General features: G+C 40.5%; 2 protein-coding genes across 8 annotated transcripts; one reads left to right on the top strand and one right to left on the bottom strand.

Annotated features, from left to right (window-relative positions):
* Positions 1 to 425: 425 nt before the first annotated feature.
* Positions 426 to 7,726, top strand: LOC124220223 (uncharacterized). Of its 6 annotated transcripts, none has more exons than XM_046628799.2 (7): positions 426 to 988; positions 3,816 to 4,003; positions 4,079 to 4,295; positions 5,142 to 5,284; positions 5,387 to 5,516; positions 6,628 to 6,810; positions 7,218 to 7,726. In XM_046628799.2, the coding sequence occupies exons 2-7, from the start codon at positions 3,824 to 3,826 to the stop codon at positions 7,385 to 7,387; spliced, it is 1,023 nt and encodes a 340-aa protein (XP_046484755.1). In that variant the 5' UTR covers positions 426 to 988; positions 3,816 to 3,823; the 3' UTR covers positions 7,388 to 7,726. The 6 variants fall into 6 exon arrangements, with proteins under 6 accessions (XP_046484755.1, XP_046484751.1, XP_046484754.1 ...); XM_046628795.2 differs by having other exon boundaries at positions 3,800 to 4,003; XM_046628798.2 differs by having other exon boundaries at positions 427 to 988; positions 3,823 to 4,003.
* Positions 7,440 to 11,044, bottom strand: Gle1 (nucleoporin GLE1). 2 transcript variants are annotated; one of them, XM_046628780.2, is made up of 8 exons: positions 10,736 to 11,044; positions 10,339 to 10,638; positions 9,806 to 10,264; positions 9,533 to 9,623; positions 9,210 to 9,470; positions 8,818 to 9,122; positions 8,368 to 8,746; positions 7,440 to 8,277 (listed from the first exon to the last, which is right to left on the bottom strand). In XM_046628780.2, the coding sequence occupies exons 1-8, from the start codon at positions 10,748 to 10,750 to the stop codon at positions 8,024 to 8,026; spliced, it is 2,064 nt and encodes a 687-aa protein (XP_046484736.1). In that variant the 5' UTR covers positions 10,751 to 11,044; the 3' UTR covers positions 7,440 to 8,023. The 2 variants fall into 2 exon arrangements, with proteins under 2 accessions (XP_046484736.1, XP_046484737.1); XM_046628781.2 differs by having other exon boundaries at positions 10,339 to 10,635.
* Positions 11,045 to 11,176: the final 132 nt, after the last annotated feature.

Here is an 11,176-nt window from a genome sequence, read left to right as displayed (position 1 = left end):
TGTCGCGGGTTTATCATCATCGTGTCGCGATTAAAAATGGCGCGTTACGTCACTTAATTCGGTCCCGCTCGTCGTCTGTGAGCTGCAGCACGCATACATATTATTATAAAATGCCGGAGAGTCCCGCGATGCCAATTAGCGACTGCCTAGCAATATTTTATCTTTTCGTCACGGTTCAAGAAAGTGTGCGTGCTAGTGTGAAAAAAAATTCCCCAACTATGACATTATCGTTATACAAAGTATAATAATAACGCGCGGTTGAAGAACTCGGGCATCGATGTGTATATATATATATATATGTGTGTGTGTGTGTGTGCGTGTTTAATAAAATAACGTACCTACAAACCTTGCTCTCCGATATTTGCTGGTGAAAATGATTTCTACGAATTTACAACGAATTTTTAAACAAATTTAAACATTTCATACAATGTTGTACAATAAAATTGTAAATACGCATACAGTTTCGCAACGAAAACTTGTAGTTTTTGATGGGAAAATTTGTATTCTTATCGGTAGAAAAAAATCTTATAATTTTGTAAGAAATAATACGAAATGTTTCAAGTTTCAACTCTAGTCCTCCGTCGGGATTCAGCGCCTTTATACACGCGTTCGTCGACTCGGTTCTTCGATCACAGGACGAAGCATCGGGATCGAATCCCCGCGATCCTGCAGAACGACGATCGAGGATCGAGAGGATCAGTGCGCAATGCGTCCGGGCGATGTCCACACCGACCGTCTTCAGATCGTCCTCTGGTCGGTGGGACTTTCGTCCGTTTGCAACGCGTTCCAGGCTACCGAACAAAGGCGAGCGTGCATCATCGTCCGCATATATATTCTTACATCCAGGATACAAAACAGTTACTCTCGAGGCCGAGTAATGCACCGAGTCTGCCGTACCATGCGAGTGATCCATCGATCGCGGAGTGACGCAATTCATCCAATACCGGCCGTCGTGTTCTTCGATCGTGGAATTAATACATACGCCGGGGTGAGTTTTTTTAAAGACAACTAACCGTAAGCGGACGTCGCCTTTTTTTTAATTCAAACGCGTTTGAAAGACGGTTTTTTTGTTTTTTTTTGTCTTTATAGCTAATTGCGAGTCAGGTATATGTTATTATATTCTTATTCTCTGTACCGCACTCTTGACAGATCGGCGGCAATATTGAGCCAAGATTTTTATTACTCCCAACGAGTTTTCTAAACAAGAAAATAATTCGTACGGCGCCGTCAGGTTTTCAACACGTTCCGTATCTAAACCATCATTGACACAAAAAAATATTATACTTTAGAATAATTTATGTAAATTCTGATAACCGTTGTACACCGGCAACATTTTTCAGTGTGGAATCTACAGCAGGTTTTATAAACTGGAATATGCAACTACTCGGTACCTGTAATTAGATTTCACTACAATTGTTACAAATTGGACTGAATAATATTGCAGGCACAGTAGTTACCGTTCTTACTTTTTTTTTTTTTTTTCCGAACCGTGTGCTAAGAGATCGAGAACGTCGATAATTTTCCACAAATTCTGCCACAGAAGCTTTGAAATGAGGTTTCGATTCGAGGATACGTTTACGGTGAAATTGTGAGAAAAAAAATGGCTAAACCGTTGTCATAAAAATCCTTCCACCCACACCGAGAGAAAAATGTCATTAATATATTTCTTTTCATATAAAATCAAGGAGACACTTTATTATAATAAATTAAACGTGTCGTAGATTGATTTGAATTAAATTTTGTCAGACAACGAGATCTTGAATTGACACGAATAAATATTTACTCCGCCGTCCGTGACGACACCATTTAATTAATTCAATGACTTTTCTCTGTAATTTCAAGTGCGGGATGCTCTCATAAAGTTTTCAACGAATCAACGATTTCAAAAGCAGATTCGGTTTAAGCACAGGCGCGTGTTACAACGTCAGTTTGAAATTTAGAACTCTGATTTCACAAATCCGACTCCGATATTTATCGAGAGATCGAAGAAATCGTGGAGTGATTGCGATAAGTTGTAAATATCAGGGATCGAGAGAAAAATCGATTCAACTCTCGCGCAACGTGGTTAAATAACACAAAAGTACCGATTCGCCGAATCGCATCTTGGACACATTCTCGTGCAATCGTAAGCGACACGCGTGCGATGAAACGTGCGAATCGCGAATGATACGCGAAGCCTTCGGTATCGGGCATTTATTAAACGTAACTCGGTTGTGTGTCGAAGTTCGACGATCAGCTGCCGCCACGCGTTAACCACGCGGCTGTCGAATGAAGATAATAAGTAAGCTGTGACAAGCGAGCCGAGAGAGTTACGGTGAGAAACGGGCGTCGCGACGCTCAGACGTGCGACGCACCTTAAACCGCACGTACGTACGTGCCTCGTTACATACGTGGATACCTACCTTACCGGCCGACGATTCTCATTCACGGCACGTTCGTATTTTCGAGGCCGTTTATCGAACCGGCGAAATCGTATAAACTCATCCTCCGACATAATCCGGCATCGAGGAAATAGGCTGCATAATATTTTACAAAGGTGACTTAATTTTTTTTCATTGCCTTCAAACTCGCTTAACGATTTTATCGATCGCGCATACCGATCCTATGACGATATAAACTCCAGACTTGCTTTCTCGTGCGTGATTTTCTTCCTTTTTTTTTATATGGAAATCTGATTTTATTTACATTTTGTTAACGAAAAACCGTTGAAATCGGGAATCGACGATATTGCTTCGCCGCTTTCAGGAACGTGGTTCAAAGTTCGCGCGGGGTACGTTTCGACCCCGCAACAGTTACTAGTTATTTGTAGGGTAAACAGTGCGCGATAAGAAAATTTTCCACTCAAATACAATTGAATTACAAGGCTGGGCGAAATGGAAGGCCTTTTTTGTCGCGTTACAACTCTTTTGAAAAATAAGCATCCGTGTTGCTGTGCGCTAGCGCTTGGAAACTGCTTGGAATTCTGTTATGCTCTCTGCACCGTGTCCGTTTGCAGTAACTGTAACTTGGATTAGAATACGGATACATGTATAGTTTAGGCGAGCCGGACTCTCCTTAATTTAAATCCTTGCCGTCCGCGGGAAAACCCTCGCGAGTAGCTATATGTGTGTGTGTATATACATATATATATATATATATATGTACCGTGTGTACAAGGTATAACCGACAGAAGATCGAGGCACTAATTGTTTATACATGCATAATATATTCTAAAAGCGTTTTGAACATAAGACTGTACACAAGACCGAGATCAGCGTGTTTGAAAAAAAATACCCAAAGTCGACTTGAGCCGTTTTTTTGACCGATCTAAGGCTCAATTTGCTCAACGGTGAATAAAAATCAAAATTTCGAATGAACGTGAAATTTTTCGCTCGCATCTTGCTCAGCCGCAGATTAACCGCATATAAATATGTGTGTGCGTTAAAATCACCGACGGTCTAAAGGTTAAAGAAGAAACTCGGTGCTTTTATCTCCGCGCATACAGAGAGTTTGAAATCGAAAACAAGCCGAACGGGATTATTCGAGACGCGAAGGAATACACTAACAGACGTTGATGTATTTGTTTTCAAGTATTAGTAATCGGCTCATATTTCCGTCCTGTGACCCCGCCATTCCGTTTAAACGTGGTGATCGTATCGCCTGTTGATTGTATTCGGCGTTGGTACTATACCTATACGTATGAAAATATAAGTATATATTCGAAATAATTGAGAAATCGGTTGCGAGTTTTCTTGCAATAGGTCGACATCTCACGCGTACCGATCGAACTATAACTATAAAAAATAATTTTCGTGAGAAGCTCGATTTCGGGTGAGATTCCAGAATGTCATCCTCTGGTAAGCAGCAGCTAACCAGCTCCGCCAAGTTGCCGAGTGAAAAAAATCCGGCGATTAATCCGAAGAGGAATCAAGATTCGACACCGAAGGCTGATCCGATTCCGGCTAAGGAATCGGTAAACGTCGGTGAGAGGAAGCCCGAGGAAAGTTCCCCGCAAAACGTTGCGGTAAGTTTTTGTCGTTGAAGATCCAGGAACTCTCGAGAAATTGATCCTAGAAATTTTGCGCTCGTAATATTGCAGCCGGTGAAAAGCCTCGCTGCTACCAAGAAGGTTTCACCGCCGTCCATCGATCCGGAGGCTCATCCGCTGGTCCTAGCAACGCATTTGGTTCCTTCAATCCCCGTCGGTCTCTTCGAGGTTCTCGCCGAAGCCGTCGAAGCTGCAACTCGACGCCCTGTGAGCCTCGTATACGAGTCTCGATCCGACAGACCCGTCGCCAAGGATATCGTCGACCTGGGTAATCAGATTTTCGATTACATTAACAACAAGCATCGTTGCGACCACCCTGGTGAAAATGATTTCAAAGATTTTCTACGAATTTTTTAGGGAAATTGAAACGTTTCGTTCAATTTTTTGTGCAAAAAATTTTGAATACGAACAGTTTGTCATAAAAGTTTTGTAGATATCAATGAAAATTTTTTTTTTTTTTTGTTTCGGTAATAAATCTACAAGCTACTACAATTTTTAACGATAATTAACAATTCTTTACGAAAAACTATGCATATATTTATAATTATGTAAGAAGTAATAAGAAATCTTCCAATTTCTGCAAAAATTCGTAGTAATAGAAATGTTGATTTTTTTTTTTTTTAGAAGTATTGAACCAGGAGCCGTGAGTTGCCCTCGCAGTTTGAATAAATCATCGTGAAACTGCGATAAATAATTAGCATATTATAGTTTTGATATCTGAAACAGCGAATTATCGACGAATCCGTCGTTTTTATCGATAACCCCTGATGAAAATTTCTTCTACTACGGATTTTTATGGAAATTGAGACATTTCGTATAATTTCGAACAAAATTGTAATTATGCATAGTTTTTAGTAAAGAATTGTTAATTTTCTTTAAAAATAGTAATAGCTTGCAGATTTGTTTTACTGAAAAAATGCAAATTTTCGTGAAGATCGAAAAGTTTTCATAAGAAATTATTCATATTTACAACTTTGTATGAAAACGATTTTTTGTAAAAAAAATTATACGAAATGTCTCAATTTCCATTTAAAAATTCGTAGAAAATCGTAGAAGTAATTTTTACCATATTTACCTTCACGAACAAGTTGCCGCAATTAAAATATTTCCTTAGCCATTTTACCGGCGTACAGCGATTGGAAAGAAGGCGAGCTTTTGCCAGTCACCTTCGTCTTCGCCCACCGATTAAACGACGGTACGTCGGGCAACGTTTACGTCGACATTGTCGTCGCCGCTGACCATGGACCTTACGTCAAGGTACGCACCAATGATTTTAAAAACTATCAAATTGCCCTCCGTGCACGCAGATGTGAATTATCCTTGACCAACGATCCGGATTTCCATATTTACTCCATATAGAACATCTTGGACCTCCGAGGTCACCGATGCGCCCTGCCGGACCCTCGCCGACGAAGAGGCGCCGCGACGCTTCTCCTCAGCGACCTGCGTTCGAAGGGAGAGAGTCCAGCTTTCTTTGGAAATACCCTGGGTAGGTATTGTAAAGATATTTCGGAATGCGAAACTGAAAAAAATTTCATTCGTTATAGTATCTAGAAAAATTCAGTAAAACAGGTATCGTTAAAAAAACTGTCTGAATATTGTTGGGATTACGAAAAACGAGGTATGCGTAACCATTTTGCGCTATCGTCGATCCTTTTTTGGTAATTGCAAAGCAAAATCAGTTTCTGAGGTTTACTCGACGTTTTTAGTTAAACAAGGCTTTAACGTCAATTTGTTCTTGCAAGAAAATCTAGCAACAGTGATCGTAATGAGAAAGAATAGTAACGGATACTAGACTTTCCGGTAACGGCTAGAAAACTAATTTTCATTTTCTATCTAGAACTATATTTTTCGATTGTGGTAAAAAATGAAAATAGTCAAGGACTGAGCGGTAGCAGGAAATAAAAATTTCTCTTACAATCAGTGTAGTTTCGACCGTGTTGAAGTTGGTTACCGCGCTTAATTACTCGGAGAAAAAAGGACATCGTCAAGATCACACGTTTAACCGTAAATTTCGTACACTTCAATTTAATTTCATTTAATCAAATTAATTTTTCAAAACCGCGAGATTTTATCATTGGCATGTGCCGGTAATTTTTTTCCGTAGTAATCAAGTGCGGCTACCCTTAAAGTTAGTGACGTTATCGCATCGATTCGTGCTGATGAAAAACCGTTACTTCGTGATTTAGGAATTGTTTGGAATTCGATAAACAGCAATGGAACAAAACATAATGATGTTTTGAGATCTTCGATCCTTCAAAATCATTCTAAGAATAAGAAAATCGTTAAAATAGAATGAATCAAATTAATTTTTCCCCTATAATTCTATCTCCCTTCGGTATCTTCGTTCTTGTTTGCAAAATCGAGACTCGTGATTCAGTCAGCCGGATAATATTCACCCGTTTAGCACGAGTTACATAGCGACTGCGTTTAGACGCTCGTTCGTCCCACTGAAATTCTTGCTTACGGACACTACACAACACCGGTTCTCCTTGAATCGGCTGCTGCTGGCCAGAAAACATCACGCGTACCTAAATATGCGGAGAAAAATAAACTAAAGAGAGAAGACAAGTTTATTCATTATTTTTCCGTGCCCGCAGATTCCGGCTCGCAAATATCGACGCTGAAAATGGTGGCGGGAAAACAGACGGAAGTCGGAGTCGTCGAGGCGCCGGTGTTGAATTTTCACCAAAAACGGACGCCCAGCATCGGTTCCCTTTTCGTCTTGGGGAGCCTTGGCCCGTTGCCTCCGTACGCGATCTACGTCAATAAGTCAGTTTCAGGTATGAGGTTTGTTTGAACGATGCACGCAGAGCCAGCTAGACGAACCGCTTCTCAGCATCCCCGAAATTGCTTGCGTAATTCACCGTTGCGGCATAATTGAATAGTAAATCGAATGAAGCTGACCGGATGACTTGAGATCTTGACTAACGCCTAAAAAAAGAGGATCATAATAATAAAAAGACAACATCAGGGCCCACCAGGCCGCCTTGACACGTGGTTACGTCACTGCTGACGCAATGACGAGTCATCGTCGCGTCCTCGGACACGTAAAGCGCCGTTCGTCCTATAATAACAGGAATTAAATTATAGGCTCGCTCTGCGGTTTCGAACGCTTATTTGATAGCCACCTGTCTTTCACCCATTTTACACTTATTTCACATATCTAGCTCCGATTTTTTCTTCACAGCTGAACTGAGGAAGAAAATATCATCGTACTTGCTCTCCGCGATGAAAAACGAAGATTGGACAGAACGATTTTCTCCCTACGGAGTCATCGGCTTTACGTCGAATTCCTTGGACGCCTACGTGACCGACGAAGGCGCAGAGGATGTGCCAACGACCGTTCGTTACTATTAGATTTGATGATAATTTGTTGATCGAAGGATTGTAGTAGTGTTCGATTTCAATATTTTACATTGTACTTGTTGTTTTAATCTCTTTGTTCAATATCACACATTCTTGAGGTTGTCATTGTTATATTAAGTACATGGTACGTTATACAGCAAAAGACGGACCAACATCCGCGCCCTTCTGTGCGATCAAATCGAAGAAAGCACAGTTAAATTTTAATTGACGGATGATATTAAATCGAACATATTCTTCATTACGTGTACGTATACTCGTGGCTTAAACTTGGTATCAAAAAAAAAAAAAGAAACTTATCTAATTGAATAAATTGGAAAAATTTGTTACAAATTCGACGCGTCTTCTCTTTCGTCAATCTTGTATGAATCGCCTAATTAATTTACACTAAAAAGAATCTCACGACAATGAGCTAACATGATAATTCACATAACACGTTATGGTCAAGTATTATGCACGCGACGGCTGTGACGCGATTATTAACGGTATTCGATGTACAGAATCCAAAATTTTTTGTGATTTTTAATCAACAAAAGCAGCGGCACAATAACAATCTCTAGTTGAAGCATCGGAAATTTCGAACAACGACGCGTGATTCCACCGTGATAAAACTTTCGGAAAATTACTCCGCTACCAAAAATTTTGGGGCAGCTGACCATCGGGGGGTGGTATAGAGCCTTTGGTCAAAGAATTTTTCAAAAACTGTTCCAACCGAGCAAGAGGACCACCGGCTGTACCTCCGATGCTATGCATACGAGGATAATATTGGGTGATAAGTAAGGCCAGCAGCTTTGGGAATTGCTTTGGATAAGTTTTCCACAACGCGTGTCCAGTCACTTCAAGCATGTCGAGTATCAAGGTTGCACAGATGTCAGGTCGTGGTTCTGTAAGTGAAAATCGTATTTGAAAACAAATATTCGAAGAAAACATCACTTTCAGTAATACAGTCAGGTAAAACGTTGAATAACATTTACCGATGTTCAAAATAGCTGCCAACCATCTCCAAGCGTTTCGTAAGCCATGGGGATGTGAACTCGTGACGAGCTTTCGCTGCCTGGTTACAGTCAGAGCCGCATAAAGTCTCATCAAGCCAGACATTCTCTTCAAGAATTTGTCCTGCCGTTCGACGGTTCCATCTTCTGAATATTTGTAGCCCAATGATTTGTAGTAGTCCTCGTTAGACTGGCCCTGTTGTTGAGGAAGGAATATCGGAACTAAGTAAGGGCACGTTTTGTAGAAATAGGCCAAAAGTAGTTCACCGAAGTCCGGATAGTCGTTCCAGAGAGCCACGATAACTGCCGCAACGGAAAATGCCATTTCCGGTTTGCTGGAGACTAGAGCTTCACCTTGATTCTGTTTAGATATGTGGAAAGTTGTAGTGAAATGAAAAAGAAGGTAAATTTTCATCGACATATTTAACGTACCACAAATTTTTTGGCCAAGGTATGCTTGCAAAACTGTATGCCTTGCGGATGTTGGTTTGCATTAGTCGGCGGCTTTCCGCCCAGCAAATTATGCAGCTTTTCGTATTTGTCCATAAGATGTTCTCTGCTAACACCGGAAATCGCATTCACCGGTATATTTATTGCTTTTTGACACTCAAACCGGAACTTCTTTGTACTCTCCGATTGCGTTAGAGGCGAGCACATGATTTTATGATTTTCTAGTAGCTGTTGACTGTCGAGGTAAGTATGCAGTGAAACCTTGTCAACAAACTCAAGAAGATCGTCTGAAAATGAAACACAAAGATTAGCAAGGTGATTTCTTACCGAAAGCTGCTATCCACATGAAATAGCATTACAATTACATCACTCACCTGTTTTAGACTCTGGGACGACTGATTCCACTGATAAATGTGTCTGATTTGTAGTCTCTGGTGCCCTATTCTCCTCTGACGCATTTGCTGTGATTTGGCCCTCGACACCAGTACTTTGAATACTGGACTCACTTGGACTTTGATCAGGTTGAACTGCAGCTTCCTGAGCCTTAGAAGCCATTAATTGCATCTGCGCTTGGGCTTGTCTCACTTCCTCTTCCCTGCGAGCTACTTCTGCATCGTAGGTAGCATTTATTCGATCTGAAAACATAGGAGGTAAAATATGTGAAACAGTTTGTATTTAGATATTAGTATCTACTAACCTATTTCTTGCTTGAAGGTATTCAAGATACTCTCACTATGTTTTGCAAGACTCTCTGCAGTGTTAACATCTTCTTCCGTCAATTCGCCTGACTAAAACAGTTACCATTAGTTACCAGTCGTCAATGTCCCAAATTATAGAGCAATTACAGGGCTCTTACTCGACTGTTTGTGAAAAGAAATTGGTAAATTGAATATAAGAAGCACAAAACGTCCAAAAATAGAAAAGACAGATCAAGTAAGCATCCTGCAATTACACTACAGTAAAACCTCACTTTAGCACGCTCGAGCAGCCCTTCCATGCGTTTGCTGAGCTCCTTCAGCTTGACTGAATGCGGTGCAAAGGCAGGTCCAAGGATATTCCTGTCCTTGCAGGACTTTGATACCGTGCTGATGTTCTGGTAAGTCGACGTAAAGCTTGCATGGAGCGGAAGCATTTTCTCAAACAGTACTTGCTTTTCTTGATTCCTTATTCTCTGTTCCTCAACTTCCCGTTCCAATTTCTCTTTCCGCTCCAATATCCTCTGTGCATGTAATTGCTGTTCATGTTTCCTTTTAATTTCATTTTGTTGAGCCACGTGTTCCTCCTCAGCCTCAAGCCTGGCAATTTCATCCTTCTCTAGACTTTCCTGATGCTCTCTGTCAGCTATCATCGTGTTCCGAATCACAGCCATTTGTTCTCGCAGTTCAGCTTCCGCCCTCATCATACTCTGAAGGCGGCGTTGCATGTTTTGCTGAAAAATGAATGCAAAGTTGGTTTTTGTTTCTTGGCCAAAAGTGTAAAGGAAATTTGCTGTAAGCTTCTTACTTTGACTTCTTCTCTTCGTTGCACCTCATTTTCGAGCAAGATTTTCTTTATCGAAAAAGTTATACCGCTTCTGGTTGATATTTTTGGACTTTGTGACCTCGGCTGTGGTCTAACCTCTTTGGTTATACCGTTGTTCGGCTCATTTTCAATGTTCTCGTTGTCCACATGATAGTCAGGAATCAAGACAGAGTCTGGACCAATCGTGACGTGCCGAACAGCGTCTGATATGCGAGACGCCTTACACAAAGCGGATACTTTGAGACACGTAAAGTCTGAGGTAATGTCATTCATGTTATGCTGCTAAAAATAAGAATTATATATGCATCATAAGTTTATTAACGTATAAATGGTTTATTAACAATTTTCAACTCAAAAATTCATTAACTATTATTCATACCGTTTCGCCATTCATTGTTCTTGCAAAATGTGTTATATCGTTGTACAGTCCAAAGAAAGTTATATAAATACGTCAATTAGGAGTCGTTTGTCCTCCGTTTCATTATTCTATCAAATTTTTGAACAATCTGGCCGCAGGGGTATCAATACGTTCCCCATAGTCAGCTGATGTTTATTTCATAATATCAGTAGCACATGTTTCAACAAAACTATATTTTATACATTGTAGGTTAATAAATACAATAGGTTAAATATTTGACAACGCTAGCAGCATAACAACCACACACACTGTTAGTTTGGAAATGTACACAACTGATGTTAATGTGTCTTGCTTGTGTCAGATGTCGCCACCGGTTCACGGCTGCGTTTTTATTCTCTAGTGATATTTGAAAAGACCCTAGATCAAGTGACAATTTTATTTTATAAGAGTGGCAGCTCGAAG

Source organism: Neodiprion pinetum, chromosome 5 (assembly GCF_021155775.2).
Source record: "Neodiprion pinetum isolate iyNeoPine1 chromosome 5, iyNeoPine1.2, whole genome shotgun sequence".
NCBI lineage: Eukaryota > Metazoa > Arthropoda > Insecta > Hymenoptera > Diprionidae > Neodiprion > Neodiprion pinetum.
This window is presented reverse-complemented; position numbering and strand designations above follow the sequence as displayed.

Excerpts from the sequence above, each read along its gene's own strand:
- LOC124220223 (XM_046628799.2), top strand. The coding sequence starts at position 3,824 with ATGTCATCCTCTGGTAAGCAGCAGCTAACCAGCTCCGCCAAGTTGCCG. Across the intron at positions 5,285-5,386 it reads ACCATGGACCTTACGTCAAG|AACATCTTGGACCTCCGAGG; the intron begins GTACGCACCAAT and ends TACTCCATATAG. Across the intron at positions 6,811-7,217 it reads CGTCAATAAGTCAGTTTCAG|CTGAACTGAGGAAGAAAATA; the intron begins GTATGAGGTTTG and ends TTTTCTTCACAG.
- Gle1 (XM_046628780.2), bottom strand. Across the intron at positions 9,624-9,805 it reads GGCTGCTCGAGCGTGCTAAA|TCAGGCGAATTGACGGAAGA; the intron begins GTGAGGTTTTAC and ends TAACTGTTTTAG. Across the intron at positions 8,747-8,817 it reads CCTTGGCCAAAAAATTTGTG|AATCAAGGTGAAGCTCTAGT; the intron begins GTACGTTAAATA and ends ATATCTAAACAG.